The sequence below is a fragment of the Odontesthes bonariensis genome, chromosome 7, assembly GCF_027942865.1.
Source record: "Odontesthes bonariensis isolate fOdoBon6 chromosome 7, fOdoBon6.hap1, whole genome shotgun sequence".
NCBI classification, from domain to species: domain Eukaryota; kingdom Metazoa; phylum Chordata; class Actinopteri; order Atheriniformes; family Atherinopsidae; genus Odontesthes; species Odontesthes bonariensis.
The window spans coordinates 16554595-16576549 of record NC_134512.1 but is presented as its reverse complement, the minus strand read 5'-3'; the positions used below and the strand labels follow the sequence as shown (position 1 = coordinate 16576549).

Genomic DNA, 21955 nt, shown 5'->3' with positions numbered 1-21955 from the left:
CCGGGAGAGACAGCACACTTTATTTCAGCTGGCAAGGAGGGAAAAGGAGATTTCAAGACACCCTATAGGAAAATATAGGCAATTTTAAGCCCTTCTGACTGATACAGACTCAACACATTACCAACTACCCTGACAGGCTTTTACTCATTCACACTGCATTGTGGTCGGTGGCCTCAGATCAGTAGCTGTGCTAGAAACCTTCTCAACTGGCAGAGGTCTGAGCTGAGGTTTGGATCCTTCTTGATTGCTTGAGCATGAACAGAGTTAGGAGCTGAAACGTCACTTTCTTCTCCAGTGCAGGGAGACTGCACGCCAGACACGAGGCTCCCTGCTCCTCCCTGCTCCTCCCCTCTTCCACTCTTTTTCCTGGGCTCTGGTCCAGATAATGACTGGCTCCAGAGGACCCAAGAGGGGGAACACGGACTGAACACACCATACAGCATCTCCAGCTCTACCTGCTTGCCTGCTGGGACAGACTTTGATTTCACAAATTAGGAGCTCGCCTTTCTTTTTTTTTCTTTTTTTACTTTTTTGTTCATCAGATCAGAAAAAGTGGATCTCAGCTGTAAATGTAGACAGACAAACAAACAGAAGGACTGACATATGGACAGAGAGCAGTGAGCACTGCGGCGTGAATGTAGCAACTGGACTTCTCCCTGGTTACTAAGACCAAACAAGGATAATAGCCAAAGCACTATCCTCTCCACCAAGGTAGTGGGTGGATGCAGCTTTCAGTCGGCTATAGGAGAAAGCAGTGACTGCATAGACGCTGCCGAGATACATCTATTTCATCCATATTGTGGTGATGCTTAAAAAATGGACTGTTGTCTCAAAGCAGATTCTTGTCGGATACTGAAGACTATCTCATGTTAAGCAGTGCGTGCAGGAAGTTAATACAAGGACCTGTGGATTTTTTTTTCTTTTTCATGGACTTTGTTGCTCATGCTGAGTGGACTTACGTGCTGTTTATCTAGACAAATACAGAATGTGTGTCACAGCTATGATCGCAGGATGCTTAAGGACTTTAATTCTGTTACCCATGCTGCTGTATTTGATTCTGCTTGGCATGACTCACACAGCACACAGCATCAAGCCAAGGATACGGCTCTCCCACAAAGGTAAGAAATCCCTAATGTGTGTGTCCATTAGAATACCTCAGAAACCTGTAGGAATATGGTACAAATTCAAATGCTCTGTTCTGCTACTTAAGTATTAAAGGAAACAATGATATATTATGCAGTATAGTCACTGCAGTTCAGGAACTGGCTTTCTCTGTTTTGAGCCATCACTACAGAGTGAGATTAAGACAGGTGCAACAGAACATGTCTGATAGTCCTTTTTTCTCAAATATCTATCTAAAATTAATAAAAAAATTGTGGTTAAAAAAAAACGAAAGTGTCTTTATCTATTGTGTTACTGAGGAATTGTGGTTAAAAAATTTTTTTTTAACTATTAACATTGGTATAATATGTTTAGGTAAGGGCATATAAATCATCAGGACAAGACAGTATGTGTCTAAAAAAAAACAGCAACAACAAATCAACTCACAAAAATGCACTAAAAAATAGTCCAGAAAAAAAAAGTCACGAAAGCAGGGTCCTCTGCAAGTGAGTAAAAGAAGCTGCACGTGTTCGTTTCCATGTAATGATATGGTCATTGGAGATTTATGTTTCAGCCAGGGAGGAAAAGTCACCGTGCAGAAGGGGGATCTGAGAAGGGTCTCTTCTGCTCTGTGAAGTGCAGGCTTTTTTTTCACTCACAGCTGATGCTTTGGGAGCCTCCTTGCAGTTTGTTTTGGTCCCTCGGCCATGGTGGCTGAAAATCTACAATGTGTCTTTCTCTGATTCCATAGTGGCAAAGCGGTGGGACATTTATTTATTTTTCCTTTCGGCATGGGAATGTGTTTGAGAGTGTGTGCATGTGCCTGTTTGCGTGTGTGTGGGAGTGTGTGATATGGATGTGCATGCACTGGTATGTGGACTGATTGCTGTGTATCTCTGACAATAATGAGGGTTTTATCTTTGCAGATAAAACTTGAGTAAACATAGTCTTTTTCTCACAGTTTCTTTGATCTCTATAGCAACAGAAGGTGACGATTCCACATAAGCCTGTTAGTCATGGTTGAAAATAGGTGTGGAATTTGGATGGTCAGGAACTCATACAAATGCGCTCGGAGTATATGATGAGAGATGACAAGCCTTGCACATGAGTAGGATTTTTTTTTCATTAAATATGATGAATTTGAGTTATGATGAGTTCTTCTTTTTTATGTTACAATTCCTCAGTAACACAATAGATAAAGACACTGTAAAACTCAATTCTCTAATGAAAATTGATGAATTGGATTGGCTATAGTAATCTAGAGTTCATACAGCAACCAAAGTCACACCTTAGTCACTTATTCCACAAATGTATCGGTAGTGGTTGTGACTTTCATATGTTCTTCAATAACCGCCGTAGGGGAGAGCTGCTACAGTGATTGACATCCCACCCCCGTCTCTGTCTCTATCTGTCTCAGTCGTCGAATACTTGTTCTGGCTAGCACAGAGCTCTTTTAAAACGCTGCAGTTGGATCCTATCATTATGGAATGATAAACATCTAAGTCCTAATACATGCCTCATGGGCTCCACAAGTGATTTTTGTACACACACCCTTCAGTTCACACAAACTCATACATACACATAGAGAGAGACGCATGCACAGACGGAATAGCGTGAATTCTAACAAGCTGTGGGCTTGGACACAGTTCAGAGAGATTGAGAAGGATATCGTGCTTTTAAGTGTTCATCCATAGGACTATTGCACTATTACCATAACATCTGGTATCAAAGCAAAGTGGGAAAAATTATGATCTTTTAGAGAAAGAATGATAATGGGAAGTGAAAGTTAATGATCAATACCGGAATATTTATAACTTACTTCTGGTCAGACAGGCTGTTATATAGTGGGATCAATAGAAAACTCAATAAAATATGAGATCAGCTTTCTCATGGTTTATAGGCGAGAACTCCTTTGGGCATGTTATCATGTGTTTCAAAGATGACCTTAATGGTATACTGTATGGATCCCAGCATGCTTCAATGTTATCCACACTTTGCACATGTTGTGATAGAATATTATTCTTTTATTTTCTTTTCCATACATTCCCCTTTTTCTGTCTAGACTTTTTGGACCAGTGGAGATTATTTCAAATGCATTTAAATCACTTTATCCCATTCATCCTTTCATTTACTTACACCCCCAGTTAACTCAGGGCTATTACCCAAATCACACAGAGTATTGAGTTTCAAACACTGAGGCTGTGCTGCCTTCAGAAATAATTGACCCCAATCTTTGGCTGCACAACATCGAAAGACTTTGAACTCATCTTTAAAGATGTTAATACACATCGACTGCTTGAACTTTAAACTAATCAAATCCCCCCAAATCCTGAATTATTTTACAGAGAAGTGTCCCTTCAGGCAGATAAGCTCACTACAGACCTGAAATAAAGATGTACTGTTTGGCATGTAATATTATATGCCTTTTAACAAAGCTCCATGTGATTTGAGTTGTCGTTACTCAGGTCTCTTGCCAGCTTGTTTCAGACCACTGACCCTGAGGAGTGAAATGAGCTTGTCCTTCAGGACAACCATCAATTGTACCACTAATGAAGCTATTGCGTAGTCAGTATGTGTCAGAATGTCAGCGGGCTGCAGGTAGGTGGCCAGGCTTAGATTTATTTTGCTGCTTCCACAGTTCTGCAATCATGTTTGGCTAAAACTGCAGAGTGTGATATAATGATGACCTCAACACACATAAGTTGTTTCCAAAAGCTCTTCACCACTTCATAATTAAATGTTCCAGCTAACTGGTCAAGCAGAGCTGCAGAAATACTTTGGTTTCTGTTTCTGTTGTTTCCTGTCTGTTTATTTCTTCTTTTTTTGTTTTTTTTTCGGCCAAATCCGGGCCAATGCAATACTGGTTCAGCAAAACTTGAGAAAAAGTCCATCTACATCATGGATACATGACCTGTGAATGAGTATGAAGCCAATCTGCTTTTGTTCTATCAAAAATCTTTGATGAAAGCAGTTGTGGAATAACATTTTAAAATAATTATAGTAGTCATGCATTACCGAAGCTGTCTGCCAAGGACATTCTTCCTCAAATGTTGTAAGGGTTTAGTTGCATAAATGGTTTTATTTCAGCAGACCTACAAAGGTGAATAAAGTTAGACCGTGATGTTAAGTGGCTCTGGCAGGGTTAACGTCGTACTGTAAATGTTCACTCATATAAATAAACACACGTGCTCTCTGAATTTTAGCTGGACATTTACCTCATGGCAGATTTAAACAAAGCTGGATTAAAGCCCCTGGGACCTGATTTTGCTCATGTATTGCATTTGCCCAAGCAGAGCATACTCCTCTAAAGCTGAAGAAATGAATTCATAGACATAAATTAGTAAATATATTGGTTTAAAAATGCAAATACTTTTCAGAGCATATCCCTTTCTCAGCGTCTGCCGTAAAACTGTGAGATTTAGGCAAAAGGTGCTCAGGTGTACAAAGGTGTAAACACAAGGATTACTCAGGTGGCAATTACCGGTGTATAAAGCTTCCCTTTGAACTATACAGTAATTCAAACTTTCTTCTGCAGACAAGTAAAAGCTCTCTCTGTGCATTTAACAACTTTAAATGATGAGGCTGTAGAGGACTTTCTTCTTAGGCTCAGATGGGAAATACCAGTACAACATAAAGTGCATGGCTTAAATAAAAAAAAAAAAAGGTGGGGATTTTTTATAATTTCTTTTTCTTTTCTACTTAAAGCTAATTTGGCAAGTGAGAATTCCTATTAAACTTTCTTCCGTCTGCATGTGAAGAGGCCTATATTTAACTTTTACCACAGTGGAGTGTTGCCATTGCACAGTCATACTGTAGACCTTAAATCAAACCAGTGGAAAATGGAGGATATAGCAGTGTTTGAATAAATCACACCTCTTAAGTCAGCAAAGAAAGAGTGATCATTTTTCAAACCTCCTCCCCTCCCCTCCACACTCACCTTTCTCTCCTTCTCATTTTGTCTGTGTACATCTCAGCGTCATTTTCTCCCCCCATTGTGTTATGTGTGTGCTCTCCAGTTCATTCATGAGATGTCCAGAGGGGAAGGCAGCTGGTGAAATTCTAATATCCTTTCTGACCTTTTCCTGCTGAAGGGAAGAGGGAGAGGAGATGAGTTAAGTTTGTAACATGGGGAACGAGGGAGGACAAAGATTGTTTGAGTCTTTAGGGACTGAGCTGCAATATTACTAAAAGAGTAAAAAGAAAATGAGGGATGACAACAGTGAGCAGCTTGAAATACAGAAATCCACAGTGGATATTGTTTATGATTGATTAGTAAGAGAGCAATTAAGAATTTTACTAGGATGTGCATTAAGTTGTTTGCATTTTGTTTTAAAGCCATATTCTCTCAAAAAGATTCTGAATCCTCCCCTGAGCGGTCATCTTTTCATGCCCTCAATTGGCTCATTACAGTGTCCTATAAAGTACCACCACTCTTGGTTAAGAGTCAGAAAAGAAATACAACTAGCATAAGTGTTTCAACATCAGAGAAGATGTCAGTCCCCAGTCTTTCGTTTAAGAGGCCACAAAATCCTCATAAGGATGGGGGAGGATGGAGCAGCTATGCACTGTGCTTTCAACCACTGGCCTTTGTGTGACATGAAAATGAGACCAATTCTGTAAAATGACACTTTTGTCACTTGGTAGTTGGGTTGAGGCATAACACTTGGTTATTGTAATCAGGGTTCGGGCCTAAAAAACATTCTTTTTAGAACTTGACTATACCATCACAAACTCAATTTTTATCCTCTTTGCGCAGTTACTGTCATGACCACTAGATGTCTCACATTCTTTCAACATAATCTTTCGCCTCATCTGCCTGCACGGACAAGCGCCACATGGGCATACTTTAGGGAAAAAGACTGTTTCAAGAAATTGACACATTGCACTGTGTTTTTACCCATGAAGTGTCCTCAAAGTTAAATGCAATGACATTAAATCATGCTAGTGCTAAATGCAGATTTGCTTATGTAGTGAAAAACAAAAAGTTTGAGATATCCCATGAAAATAAAAGGATATTTGAAGTTCAGTTTATCAGTCAGTAGTTTGTGTTAGAAAGTATCTGTGAGGCTTAAGCTGTTTAGTTCGCAGCAGATAGGAACAGTAATTAACTGTAATAAAAAAAAAACTGGAATTATTCATAAAGAACTCTGAGTTTTGGGACATTTTCTTGATTTTTAACATAAACATGGGGTTATTACAGAGAAGCAGACCTCTCCCTCTCTCCATCACCCAACATGGGAAAACCATATGGCTTTCATATGCTCTGTGACATCATTCCCCCACACATGGGAACACAAGGCCATATACCGTTAATGGCACCCCCTCCAACCCCACACTCAAGGAGTAAACATATCAATATGAGCTCATGTGTGTTAAACCCTAACAAAACATGAAATTATGATGGAAAGTTTAATTTGGATTTTAAAGTTTTCTGTAACGATTGTCATGTTCTTCCTTGTGTTTATTCAGTTGTCCTGATGTGTGGCAGAGAGCCCTGTTTAACCTGCACATCGTGCCAACAGAAAAGACACAGGCTCCCCAGTGTAGCTAAACAGTCTCCATACATGGAAAAAGAGGAGATCAAAAAGTTTATTTTGAATTCGCTTCACCAAATCTTCTCCAGCATGTCTCAGTGCTCCTCCGACAGCTGATGATAGTGTCTGTCTTGAGGGAGTCCTTTTTCCTCTGTGATTTCCATTTGAAGCAGGATCACAGTCGGGCCCCTGTGTCTCCCTAGATCAGTCGCTGATGGAGAAACGCCCTCCTTCTCCTCCCAGCTCCTTAGCCGATGGCAAAGGATCCCTCATTATCTGTTGATGGTGCGAGAAAGAGACACACAGAGAAGTTTGGAAATCCCCTCTTTTTACCTTATTCAGCCTGATCACCGGCTGACACACATAATGACAGAGGAGAAACCTTTGAAATACAGCTCTGAAGCATCCGTCAGCGTGTCTGTGTAATCAGGAGATCCACCAATTGTATTTTGGTAACTTTGATTACCTGTAATTATTATAATCAACACATATTTTTAAATGAATGTGACTATAGTTTTGCAATTGTTTTCTTTCTTTCTTTCTTTTTCTTTCTTTCTTTCTTTCTTTCTTTCTTTCTTTCTTTCTTTCTTTCTTTCTTTCTTTCTTTCTTTCTTTCTTTCTTTCTCATAATCAGCTCCTGCAGGTCTTTTGCTAAGTACTAAATGTCCCTATGAATCAGCTGCCACTCAACTTTATTGACAGAGACATTGAGATGAAAAAACTTGACTTGATTTGACTCATGCACCGTTAACTCCATCACTTTAAATAGCCATCTAAGTCTGTCTTCTATGTAAGTGGTAACAAATTTGACTCCACATGAAAGAGATGATTGTTTTAGGGCCAAAGTTAGGGGACTGTCATTGGTACAAGTTCTACTTAACTCAGAGGGAACCAGCAGACAGAGACATCTATGTGTAAGAGAGACAGAGCACAGCTCACAGTGTGTGTGTGTGAGTGTGTGTGGATTTTATAATTACAGGAAGCATGTCTGAGCCGTGGCACAACATAACTGCCACATCCCCTCTGTCTCTGCCACTGAACCACCCAAGACCTAATGCAGTTCAAACAAACAGCCGCTTGTCTCCAACATGGAAATCTTATTAACAACAAAATATACAGTCACCCGCTCCTCTGTGGATACCTAATCCTATTTTAAACAAATAAAAGTCTCGACAGACTGAAGTGTGGTTGCTATGAGTGATCTACAAAAATAGGATAAATACCTTCTTCTTCTATCTTGGAGATCATGTATCACTAAAAATAGACAGATGCTAGAAAAACAAATCTTGCAATTACCTCCTGCTACGCCAGCATGTTGAGACACTAATGTCAGCATTATTTGAGGTACCTAAATGGTTGGTTTAATCATGCAGTCATTTGTGAATAAATTACTCATTTAAAAGAATTTTGTCACATATTTCATGGATGCCTTACCATGTGCATAAAAGTAGGACAAACAAATCCTACAACTCAAAACCTGGTGTGTGTGGTTGAATCTCCCAAGGTCTCAGGCACTTTTAACACACCCCTGTTTTTTTGGTTGTTTTTTTTACGAGGGCACTGAGTCCAACTCTATCATGTGTTAATGAAAGGTTTTTCAGGCCAGTGCAGCCCAAAGGAAGAGCACACCTCTGGCGGTTTAAGACTTATTTTAAATCCTTCACCCACAACCTCTCAAGGAGCTTGCAGATAGGTGGTATAAGAAGAGATTAAATTTACTCAGGCAGATAAAACTCGGATTGGATGTACACTTGTGAGATGAGTACATCAAAGTGTACATCAAACTTACAGTTATTCTGCTGAATGTATGACAGTGGTTCGGTTTCCAGTTTGATAAAACTGCTTCCTCCTGGTTAAAAGGACCACAGGATAGAGACCGTATAACCCAAACACAACAGCGTTCATCGAACCATTCCTGCTATTTCGGAGTGATTGAGCTTTATACAAGGCTTAGAAAGAATCCCTTCGGGAATTTATTGATTTTTTTAAAGTTGAAGAAGTACTCAAAAATCTCGAGAGGGGGAAGTTTCAAATGTATCTATCTATCTGTCTGTCTGTCCGTCTGTCTATATAGAGATATATATACAGTCCATTGGTCTTATTATTCCTCTGTCGCTGTCAATGCAGATCTTTGGCAAATGAACAGGACCTGGGTGTTCCAGGGACATGGTGCGCCTCTTCAGCCCCAGACGATGCTACTGGATGAGAGCCACCAGAAGCTTTATGTCGGTGCCAAGAATGCTCTTTTCTCCCTTAGCCTGGACAGGGTTAACACAAACCACCGAAAGGTAGGCCTGGCTTCATTCCTTGCTGCTTGTCAGGATTTGAGACATTTGAACTCTTACACTCAAATTGGATGTGCATGAGTGTCTCATTTGTAGGTCTGTTGTAGGTCTGTAGTTTTAGCCAGAAATATCATAGAGAAAAATGCTGATTTAGAAACATCTTCAGTTATGTCGCACAATATAAATGCCAAGTATTTCACAGTATACACAGCATTGGAGATTTGGTGCAACTGTGCTTTTTTCCAGATAATCTGGAGCAGTACAGACCTTCAGATAGAGGAGTGCATGATGAAGGGGAGAGAAAAGGTAAGCACTGTACATGACTGTCGGTATGTTTGAATGGATTTTCATGTCTCGTTTTAACGAGACGCTCTTTTAACTGGACTTCCCAAAAAGAGCATTAAACATCTGCAGCTCATCCAGAACACTCCTGCTAGAGTTTTAACCCGGACTAAGAGATCTGAACACATCACACCAGTTTTAAAATCTTTACACTGGCTTCCGGTCAGTCACAGAATAGATTTTAAAAGCCTGCTGATGGTTTACAAATCCCAGAACGGTTTAGGCCCAAAATACATCTGTGATATGTTCAGAGAATATAAACCCAGCAGAGCTCTTAGATCCAAGGACTCAGGTCAGCTGGTCCAGTCCAGAGTCCAGACTAAACATGGAGAAGCAGCATTTAGCTGTTATGCTGCAAACAAGTGGAACAAACTGCCAGTGGAGATTAAACTTTCACCAAATGTAGACATTTTTAAATCCAGGTTAAAGACATTTCTTTTCTCATGTGTCTATGCATGAAATATCTTTTAACTTATCTAGACTGTTGCCTGTTTTTAAATTCATTTAAATGATTTTATTTGTTTCTCTTTATATTCTTTTATGTATTTTTAATGCTTCTTGCACTCCCTGCTGCAATGCTTTTATTTTATGTAAAGCACTTTGAATTGTTTGTACATGAAATGTGCTATACAAATAAATTTGATTTTATTTGATTTGATTTAGTTTATCAACCTTTGTTTAACCACAAATATCGACGTTATTGACGATGCAGTAAACCCAGACCTTTTTCCATTAAGCTAATTTCACTGTGAGGCCTCAACTGTTCCTCTCAAAGCACAACTTACCAACCCCACTTTATTTACATTTTGCTTCAGCTCTGTATTTTTCCCAACAGCCTGAGTGTGCAAACTACGTCAAAGTCTTGCAGCAGTACAACCAAACCCATTTGTTGGCCTGTGGAACAGGAGCTTTTAACCCCATTTGTGGTCTGGTCAGAGTGGGACACACAAGCCAGGTGAGTCCCAAGGCAAAGTTGTCTTGACATCTACTTAGTCATCTTAGCTGTGATATTTTGGTTTGTTGATCTAATTTGAAGAATTGTTTTTGATATTCTCGACTAAGTCCTTCATGTCAAAAGATGCCAAAGATATATTGCAGGCGTCGTTTAGGATTGTGTCCCACAATGGTAGATGGACATATGTGGCCAGAGCCTTCTTCACACTGTTTTGATTATATTTTAGTCAGGAGCTCCTGGAACAGTTAGTACATCTTGGACCTCTGAGCTGTGATACTCTGCACATGCTCCAGTAGATGGATTCATGCGCATGGCAACAAGGGGTAATGTGAGGTGGATATGGAAAAGACAATGAAAGAGAGATGGAGAAATTCCGTTTTATCCTGTGAGAGAAAACTATTTGGCACAGGGTTAGCATTTATACAATAAAAATCTGGCGCACGTAGCGTCCAGGTAAACAGGGACAAAAGGTGCTGCGATTTGTAGGTTGGAGGAGGTTTGCTGTCAGAGAAGACTAATGTAATATGGGTGTATGCATATGGGTGTAAGTAGAACTTAGCTGCCTTTCATACATTATGGCATGCAAGCAAAATTAGCTGCACACATCAGTGTGAGCATCTTTGGACACAGTATGACGCATATCTCCCCCAATGTCGAACACAAGACAGTCCAGGTGTGTTTATGTCTGCGTCTGGACTGAATTTAAAGAGAGGAGGGAGTAAAGGCTTCCACCCTGCATTCCTCCACTGGTCCAGCAGGTCAACCAGTGGCAGCTTCCAGATAGGAACCACGCTTAACCATCACTCATCACTGGAATGCTCACAGCTGAGCAAAACTGCATCAGATATGACTGATTTATATACTTTAAGTATAGAAAACTCAACAAAACTGTCTCACACAGATTATATACTGTATGTGGTCATGATACTGCATTCATCACATAGTTACCATTAAGTCTGAGCTGAATCATATTTACATCACAATATAGTATGATAAGAAATGTTTTTCTTATTGATCATACTAACCACAGAGTGAATCATGTATTAAATCAACAGTGGAGCCAATATTTTGATAAACAGTACCTCATATTTCAGAATACTGCTTATAAACCAATATTGACTCAGCTTATTCTCGCAGTTTTTCATTTGGTTTTCATATATTGCTTCATATGATGGATGGGTTTAAGGCAGAAACTGATTTCTGTTGCTGCCAGAGCACAGTATGCCTCTCAGATATCAATGCAGTCCGTTACATGAACCTTCAGAAATACCAGTGGCTGTCAAGAACACTGTGATTGCCCAAAACATACAGAATGAGTTGTGGTGCTTCTGGGAGTTCAGATCTGTGTGTGTTTTAACCACATTTTGGAGTATGGAGGAGTAGGAGTAGCTGCTACTCAACCATGTAAGAGTGAAGCAAAGCTGGTTATACACATCCAAATAGGAGTCCTTCATTTGGTCATCCATCACTCCTCGTCTCATCCATCTTCATCCCTGCTTGACATCCATCACTTTCTGATCCTTCCTCTCTTTAATTCATTTCTTCCACCTTCTTCACGCTTCACCTTGTGGGAGTTCTCTCAGTGATGTTAGAGCCTCTGCGGAGTCTAGGTGTTCAGTGTGTTTTCATGGCCTGTATGTTTGTGTGTAATTGTGTCTAAAAAACATTGTTCATACATGCCTGTTTTGTGTGTTGTCCTCAGGACACGCTGTTTGCTCTTGAAGAGGAGAGTGTCATGAGTGGCAGAGGACGTTGTCCATATGACCACAACAGTCCCTGCACGTCTACACTCTCCAGTAAGACACTGCTAAATGTATCGCTCATTACCTCAGCATCAGCTAAAACACAGTTGTGAGACTACTATGTATGCTTTCATTTCAGTTGGATGACAACAAAAGAGGTTTTGCCCATTCTCTTCATCTCTTAATGGCCAACACTGCCACCTTGTGGTTTTTCTTCAAGTCTGTTGCAAGCACAGAAGAAGTGGTTGCCGTTTGGATAGCATATGCATTGTTACTAATATGCCTGTGTGTTCATCAGGAGGAGAGCTCTACATTGGCCTGTACAGTGACTACTGGGAGAATGACGGTGCTTTGTGTCGGCTGAACAGCTTTACTTACACACGCACTGAAAGAAATGACAGGCAGCAGCTCAATGGTCAGTTTAAATTACAGAAAAGTAATAATATCTCCCTATGAATGCTATCAAGCACATGTATATATATACATAAAAAATGTATAAATATGTTATCAAACATGTAAAATGGTTCATAAAATGTAGCACTGATCATGTATAGACTATGCACTACAGGCCTTTCAAGTGGTATGGGTTGGCTTTATTGGAGGATTCATAGTGTGTGCTGTTTTTTACTTGAACATGGTTTGAAAAATTTCACTGAACACATTTTTAAAAATTGCATCTTCTTATTCTTTTTTAATACCATATCAACCTTTCTGCTTTTTAATTCATAAAATTGTCTCATGCAATATTCTTCCCACAGAACCTAGGTTTGTGGGTTCAGCAATCATACGTGACAACGATGACAGAGATGATGACAAAGTTTACTTCTTCTTCACTGAGCGGGAGATGGATGCTGAGGGAAAGAACAAGGCTGTATATACCCGCGTTGGGCGAGTCTGTGCGGTGAGGATGCCACAGTTGTAGAAATAGCTCTTGGTATAATTCAGGGTGTACTGACAGGACAGTCACAGTCTAATCTGGCCTCGTCTCTCAGAATGACCAAGGAGGACAGAGAATGCTGGTAAACAGATGGAGCTCATTCCTGAAGACTCGCCTCATCTGCTCTGTGGCTGGACCAAATGGCATTGATACACACTTTGATGATCTTGGTAAGGCTCCAGCAGCACTTGCTGAATATTATCTACAGCATTTTCTCTCTTTATGTTTGTCAAAAAAACATTTTTTCCCAAAATGTTACAAAGCTCCAGAGGGTTGGATTTAGCCATAGCCTATTTCCACATTGTCAAGACATTTAATAAAAAAAGAAAACTAACAGTTATAGTTAAAATACAGCTTAAAATAAAGATAAATCTCTGTGTTTTGTGTTGCAGAGGATGTGTTTGTGCTGACCAACAAAGATGATAAAAACCCAGAAATCTTTGGCCTCTTTAGCACCACAAGGTATGACATCAACATTGTGTTAATGAATTATGTTATAGAATTTTCTTCTCCATTAAACCACTGATAAAACTTCTTTGCAGCGCCGTGTTTAAAGGCTATGCAGTGTGTGTCTATCACATGGATGACATCAGAGCAGCCTTTAACGGTCAATTTGCCTATCGAGAGAAACCTGAGCATCACTGGACACCTTATGAGGACAGAGTCCCCTACCCTCGACCTGGATCTGTGAGACTTGAATTCTAAATATATAATGTTTATGGGATTTAATTACCAGATTGCCCATCATTATTCATTCTCCAGTTCACCCAGTCTATGTCCATGACAGATGCCCTTTGAAAAGAACAGTGTTGAAAGAATGTAGGGCTGCTTTGCTGAATGTCAGCACTGTTGTAGCTACCTCAGCAGGTCACCCATGGACAGTGTGACCCTTACTAATGAATATCGTTTTTTTTGCTGTTGTTGTTGTTTTTTTTTACACTGCACAGAGCTGACACAATAGACGTAGTCTTCTTTTGTCTTAGTCGAAATCTTCTCCATTTGCTCTCTTCATTCATGTCACACCCTCTCTTTGACAGTGTGCCAGCAAAGTCAATGGTGGAGGCTTCTCCAGCTCTAAGGAGTTTCCTGACGAGGTTCTGCGGTTTGTGCGATCTCATCCTGTAATGTATCGTCCAGTCCTCCCACATCATCATAGGCCCATCCTGTTGCAGACAGAGCCGGGAAAAAGAAAGCTGACCCAGATTGCAGTGGACAAAGTCCAAGCCCAGGATGGACACTATCATGTCCTCTACATTGGCACTGGTAAAAATTCATATGTAGAAGATTCAATAAAAATTTGGCTGTACAAAACCACCAATATATTGGTGAAATACTAATTCAGCTGTTGCATATGTTTGTACCTAAAAGTTTAGTTTTGTAAACAAAGGAGTTTCATTTTATCACCAGTCAATTTTTTGAGTCAGCAACAGTGTAACATAAATGCCTTCTTTCACTAGATGACTCTGTGGTTTTGAAAGTTATCACCATCTACAATAAAGACACAGACACAATGGAGGAGGTGTTGCTGGAGGAACTGCAAGTATTCAAGGTACTCAACATTTAGCTACAAAACTTGAAGATAAAGTGGACGTGTTGAATGCTGGACCTGATCCCTATTTCTCCCTGGCTTGTGTGATTCTTGTTTCGGGTACAAAAAAGTCCTGGATTCAAATGCTGGGCAAGCTATTACACGCAACAGATTTAATTGTATACAGTGAATAGTGAATGTGGCTTGTGGTCCAAAGTGCAGTGAGGGGTTAACAAAACTAGAAAAGTCAATTTACCATGCAAGTTACTCCTGTATTTCATGCCATATATATTGTCTATTCATGCAGAAATGACAACATCAGAGAGAATTTAAAAACAGAAACAACTCATTCATTTCCTTTTCGGCATTATGAGGGGAACAGCTATGAAAGAGTAGCCAGCGTGCCTAATCTCTGAGACTAATGTGCAAGCGGTTACTTTAATTTTAATTAGACATGATAGATAGATAGATAGATAGATAGATAGATAGATAGATAGATAGATAGATAGATAGATAGATAGATATCAAATCAAATCAAATCAAATTTATTTGTATAGCACATTTCATGTACAAACAATTCAAAGTGCTTTACATAAAATAAAAGCATTGCAGCAGGGAGTGTAAGAAGCATTAAAAATACATAAACGAATATAAAGAGAAACAAATAAAATCATTTAAATGAGAGGCATGTCAGGTGCCCTCCAATGATAAAGTACTTTAATTTGATTCAAATTAATATTTAAATAACAGACAATGTGCTTCCCATTTTCAGGTGCCAGCACCAATAACAGAGATCCTAATATCACCTAAAAGGGTAAGAGCCATTACTATCTATCTATCTATCTATCTATCTATCTATCTATCTATCTATCTATCTATCTATCTATCTATCTATCTATCTGTCTATCTATCTATCTATATTTTAGTAAATATAATTTCTGCAATTCTGCTGTTTAGCCACAAGATGACAACATTGGAACATTTTACATTACAAAGTACTGACATAATTCACAAGCACTGTAGCCTACTTATTGTTAATTCGCCGAGATGGATGCGGAAAAGAAAGAACAGGTATGAAATGTTTTAAATACCAATGTTCCTATTTATTCCACAGCAACAACTATATGTGGGCTCAGAAGTGGGCGTCGCCCAGGTCAGACTGCATCAGTGTGACCTCTATGGTTCAGAATGTGCTGATTGTTGTCTGGCTAGAGACCCATACTGTGCCTGGGATGGTCTCACCTGCTCCAGATATTACCCTGCTGGAGTCTACACCAAGAGGTAACAGCTCGCACACTCTTACTGCAGATCTTTGTGGGGGGTGTCAGCTGTTCTCGCCTGTACCAGCAGATCTCCTTGCTCCAGAAGTCACAATGTTCTTATGCAGGTTTACCAAGTCATTATCACATGCACTGAGAGACATGACAATAAGGTGTTATGTAAGGCCTATCAGTATGCTTCCGATCACCCCCTTCCTCTTTCTATATTTTCCTCCTTTCTATCTTTCCCTTAATCTTTCTCACACTTTCACTTTCTCCCTTCCTTTCCTCGCACATATCTTGATCTTTCATCACATGTTCAAATGACTCCCTCTCTTCCTCCCTCCCTTTGCAGCAGACGATTCAGGCGACAGGATGTTCGCCATGGCAACGCTGTACAGCTGTGCAATGGGCTGCAAATTGATGGTTAGTGGTGCTTGAGTGTATTTATGGATATCCACAATTTTTTTAAAAAGAAAGAAAACACGGAATAAAAGCCACACAGAGTCTAAAAGAAAAAAAAATCTTCATTTGTCATTTTAGTTCGAAATCACTGTGAGGTCAGTGTGTTTGTTCTGTGGAATAAAAGCAATCAGTTGTACATTACCCATCTAATGAAAGGTCAATACAGCCCATTGCCACCATTCCTGCCTCACTGCCGTTTATGATGTGTTTGTGTGTAGATGAACAATGGCAGAGAGCAGAGGAGAGGCTAGTATACAGTGTTGAAAACAACAGCACTTTACTGGAATGTGTCCCTCGATCACTTCAAGCCAAGGTCCTCTGGTTCTTTCAGAAAGGAGGGGAGAAACATGAGGTGAGCCTGAAGCCCCTATGCATGCAAATACAAATCTACAGTATATATCTGAACAGTCATCACGTTTTCCCTGTTACTTCTGCATGCCTAAAACATGCTAGTTCCAGATTGAACAGATCTGTGCAGCCATGCATTCACCCAAATTTCATTTCACATCAAGCTTAGATTTTTGCTATTTATACATGTGTGTGTTCTGGAATTGTATAAAGCAGCATATGTGTCACTGGACTGATTGAGCTCTTAAAGTGCTACTCCTTCTTAATTTGTTAGTACACTGTAGTTTTCTTATCAAAATTTCTTCTTTCTTCTGATGCAGAAACAGTGCCACAAATGACCGAATTTCTTGGCTTAAATAATTAGATCATAAACGAACAGTAATTTCCCCTCTTTAATCCTTCATGTAGGTTCGAGGTGACGAGCGGGTCATCCTGACATCCTATGGACTGCTGTTCTTACATGTGAAAAGCTCAGATGCTGGCATGTATGTGTGCCAGACTGTGGAGCATGGATACGTACACACATTATTACGGATCAGTCTACACGTGCTGAGAGGAGACAGGGTGGAGTCAGCGATCCGCATGACTAAGGATGGGGAGGGAGAAAAAGCTGAAGCTCCATGCCACTCGGTCATGGGCCCCAGCATCAGCCCGAGATCTCTGGTGCCACAATCAGTGCCACACCACAGCTCTAGGCTGTGGTACAAGGAGTTCCTACAGCTAATTGGTTATGGTGATGCTCAAAAGGTAGAAGAGTACTGTGAGAGAGTGTGGTGCTCTGATAAGAAACGTAAAAAGGCCAAAAGGAAGTATGTTCCTCTGGTTGGCGAGAAGAGAGGTAAAAGAAAGGGAGAGGAGAACTCCCACAGAGCTCCCAGACACACCTTTGACACCTGAGGAGAACAGACTCACTACACACACACACACACACACACGCACAGTGTCTAAAGGTCAAACACACTAACCATTTGCACCATGTAAAAGCTTTTTGCTTTAGCTTTCAACAAGAGCCATAACAGAAAAACAACAGGAGCAGACTGCCTCGCAATTAAAGTTCAAAAACCATGTCTTACCTTTTTTGTGCTGTGTAAATGTATCATTTTGTGCGGGTCCTGGGTGAACATTACAAACTTCGCTGTCAGCGTGGAGCCAAGACACTGGCTGGACAGATGGACAACAGGTTAAGTAATGTTGCCTATAATCAAACACACATCATGATATAACAACTCCAGTGGACTAAGCCAGCTGAACCCTGCTGTCCGTCAAAACGCACAGAGACGTTTCAATAAATCTCTGCTCCGCCACTTTGAAAGGCAGAATATCACAAACTCTTATTGTATATATTATTATAGAAAATAACAATGTTTAAGCGATTTGCTTTTTTTTTTGGTATTATGATAACTTATTTTCTCTGTTTCTACTCTGAATCATGTCAAAAACTGGAAAATAGAGTGTCTTTTTGTACAGTGAAAACTCTTTGAGTTTTATGACACTGGTAACTTGCCATATTTGCAGTCATGGTTGACAATGTGTGGTAACAATAGCCACAACAATTAATGCTACAGTGCCACTATTATGGATATATGGCATGTTTCAATTATAACTATGCCCTTAAAGAACATAGTTTCTATTTAAGCACTTGTAGAAAACATTACAGTAGAATAAGTGATCTTATCAGAGGCTGTCATTAGTATCTTATTCATCTATATCTACTACAATTACGACCACAAGTGTGGTCAAATGTATTAACACAATTGTGTGAAATGTATTTTGTATTTATCTTGGATTTCTTTGTGTGCATCTCAATATATTATGGCTATGTATAAAAAAATATAATTTCTCTCTGCTGGCTACGCTCTGTTTTCCTCTCTTACTCTGCTCACATGTTCTCTTTCCTCTATCACCTTTCATTCCCTCAGCACTCCTCCAACCGCCGTTTGTTTGTTGTCCGCAATGTTGCAGATGAGATTTGTAATCATCACCATAAACAGCAATGTACAACACCTTGTTTTCTTCATAAGAAAAGAGGCAAATAAGTGTTACAATGACCATCCAAGCATGTCATTGGAAAAAGTGAGTCTTATGAATATTCAGTTAATCTTGAGATGGCAAAAACAACCTGGTGTCACAATGAAATGCAGTGTAGTGGTTGTACTAATTGCAGTATTCTGAGGGATTGTTTGTATTTATGTGCCATGCATTATTTATTTGTTCATTTTCTCACTTGACTGTTTTGACACTGTCTAAATGGAATTCATGTTGTAATGACAACCACCTTGTCTCTGTCATAACCTTATGTCATCATAAATATAATCGCTTAATATTCCTCAGCTGAGACTATTAATGAAAATATTGTGTCTGACGTACCTTTTATGAATGCCTCTCATTAAAAACAAAACTTGCTTTCAGCACTGTGGTTTGTCAAATAAAAGACAGAGTATGTTTTAGCACATGCACACACACAAACACACATACAGAGGGCCATGTGTCATTAAAGTTTGTTTAAAATCCGTACTGCAACTACTCTGTAAACATGTCAAATGGGAATCTTATGTAATAAAGACTAAGAGTAATCTAGGAATGTAATATTTATCTTTTTTAGGGAAACTATTGTTCTGAAATAACTTTTCTCACAAAAATATCCGTATTCAAAATTACAATTTTTTCATATGCCGCTGTCAACTATTGCCCACTCATAGCAATATCTCAATTGTTTATCAAATACATGCAGTATATGTTGACAAAGACCTAAATCTTCTTATTAAACATCATAATTCGAACACATCCAATTCAAATTTGTATTGAACTAAATTTCTTTGCTGTTTCTTATGCCTTATCAATATAGCATATCTGTTGGTGGAGGTTAGAGGGGTGGAACAGGATTAACTCACTGGACCTCAACTCACTGCAGTCTGACACCATAGACACAATATTGATATGGTGATATGTTGTGTGTATATGTATAGCCTATACATGTATAGCCTTTCAGAAACCTGCATGTTCAAAGAGTCACAATGTGACAAGGTGGGAGTGACATCAGGCAATTCAGATTTTTTTAATTCAGTTTCCATGCAGTTAAACAATTCATAATACCAAATGGAGAAACTTGATTAAAGTGTTAAAGAAATCAAAAGAAAAGAAAATCCACAATTAACAGGTGGTTTGGATTCTTCTTCCTCGTCACAATGTGCTGCTTACTAGGACACCACTCTAATTCATATTCTGTCGAGGTCCACATGAGTCAGTGGGGTGCTGAAGGCATCTGAAAGTGGAATTCATGCTGCCGATTTATTCCACATGGCTACCATAGCAACAGGCTGTGAACCAGTTCAACTACCCTCCTCATCAAAGCTCCCTCTTCTTTCTCTCTCAACTTTAAAATCTGTTACTCCTGGCCTCCTCGCAGGTCCCCAGTAGTCACTTCTCAATCATATTCGAATATACAGTATGACACTGGTTGTTTTAGTTAAGTATGGAGGTGACTTTCCTCCCCTCTGGAGCTGAACCTGGCTTTTGCATTTGGGGTGAATGTTCTGTCTCTACACACAGATGCAAAATAAGTTTAATCTTTAATCAGGAACTGTATTTATCTTTTTATTAATCTAAAGAGGGATTAAAAGGTAAAAGGATAAATTTCAATGAGCAGTCTGCTTTATATGTTTTTGTGACTGTGAAGATGAAAGTGTTTTCTCTATTTCTCAATTATCTCACAGGTTTTTTTTTTCTGTCAGGAATCATTGCACCAGAATGCTTTATTGCACGTGAAAATGTCACAGAGGAAAGGAGAGGTTATTGGAAAATGAACAAACAGATCTCTAAAGCAATAATATTCAGTTTGCTGTCAGTGCAATATCCTGTATGTGTATGGAGAGGCATGTTTTTGTATGCAAACATTGATCGCGTTTGGTTTAATGGATACATCCTTGCAAAAACAAATGCGAGTCGAGTGTTCTGTACAAAGTAACTTCAAACTGGCAGCAGCTTCACATGCAAAGCACTGCGTCGATGTAACTTTTTCTTTTTTGGAGTATTACTACAAATTAAATTCATGGTTCATTGCTACATATTCATGTAAACTGTACTGTAATCTGCAGTATTTATCCTGTATCAAACTTTTTTTTTTTCGCTTTTAAATGGTTCAATGCAATAACTATGACTGCAATGCAAAACCCACATGGAAAGGCTACTGATGACTGGAGGGTAAAAAGTAGCTGGTCACCTGTGAAGCTAAACCTCTGTATAGCTGTACCTGGTAAGCAAACGAAAGAAATACAAGAAAAATACTTTTTGGGGGTATTGGTTAATTTCTTAAATTTGAGACGTAACATTTTACTACACTGAAGAGACAAACAGATAATTTGTTCACACATTTTGATGTGCTCAATTTTACTTCAATGAAAAAAACCTAAAACTTAAATGAGTCATTTCGGAGCTTCTTTTTATCCCATTCTCAACATGCCCTTAACAAGACAGCAGCTCCCTCAAAACACAGTACGTGTCTGTGTCGTGGGCCTATTAAAGACTGACAGAATTATTTTTTCACCACGCATTTCTATTTATCATGGATCATACATAAAATCAGCAAAAATTAAACCAATTGGTTTTTCCACAAGTAAGTTTACGCCTGAGTACAGAATGACACCATATGACATTGACACAGTACATTTCTATTAGTTTCTGTCTTCTCTGAAAAGGCCCCACATCGGTCATATGCATAGACGGATATGGACTACAATAACATTCAAAGAGTATGCGACCACAAGTTAGAGCACCTGCAAGTGAAGGGTAAAATTGCCATCCATGACGTCCATGTTGAGTTGTAAAAAGAATGTATTTCTGACCCTTAACATGAATATTTTCTTACCCTAGTCAAGCAGTTTGGTTTTTTTGGCTTTTATTTTTGTCCCTGTTGTGTTTACATGTTATCATGGCAACCTGTAAAATGGCAGTGACAGTTGCAATGACAGTTGCGTTGTAAAAAGAATGTATTTTAGCTGGAACCCTGATTGTTTTCTCAGTCTCATGTGTCACCACCCCTCTTTCCTCCCTAAGCTATCAGGTCCAATGTGAAAACACTCAAACGAGGCATACGATGCCTATAAAAAAGTATTTACTTCTGGTGTGAATACTTTTATGTATATGTTTATGTATATGTAAATGTATATGTTTTTCCCTTCTGCTTTAATACATGAAATCATGGTCAATACAATCACAAAAAAAAGCTTATTTCATGTCAAAGTGAAAACAGATTTTTATAAACTAATGTCAATTATTTAAAAACATATAGTGTAAAGCATATGTTTGAATAAATATTGCCCCCCCCTGACCTAATTCAACAGAGGTCCAGCTAGTTGATGCCAGCAGTGTCACAATTAGTGAAATGGAGATCCCCTGAGTACAATCGATGTGAGTCAAGTGGTTGTAGTATGAAAATATCTGTCTGGGAGTTCTAGTCTCTG

General features: G+C 39.2%; 1 protein-coding gene across 2 annotated transcripts; it reads left to right on the top strand.

Moving 5' to 3' along the window:
* Positions 1-18904, top strand: sema3e (sema domain, immunoglobulin domain (Ig), short basic domain, secreted, (semaphorin) 3E). Of its 2 annotated transcripts, none has more exons than XM_075469727.1 (17): positions 1-1118; positions 8763-8923; positions 9167-9226; positions 10098-10217; positions 11920-12013; positions 12258-12374; positions 12718-12860; positions 12952-13066; positions 13289-13358; positions 13439-13583; positions 13934-14159; positions 14354-14445; positions 15197-15238; positions 15539-15705; positions 16042-16109; positions 16367-16500; positions 16905-18904. In XM_075469727.1, the coding sequence occupies exons 1-17, from the start codon at positions 986-988 to the stop codon at positions 17391-17393; spliced, it is 2376 nt and encodes a 791-aa protein (XP_075325842.1). In that variant the 5' UTR covers positions 1-985; the 3' UTR covers positions 17394-18904. The 2 variants fall into 2 exon arrangements, with proteins under 2 accessions (XP_075325842.1, XP_075325841.1); XM_075469726.1 differs by having other exon boundaries at positions 16039-16109.
* Positions 18905-21955: the final 3051 nt, after the last annotated feature.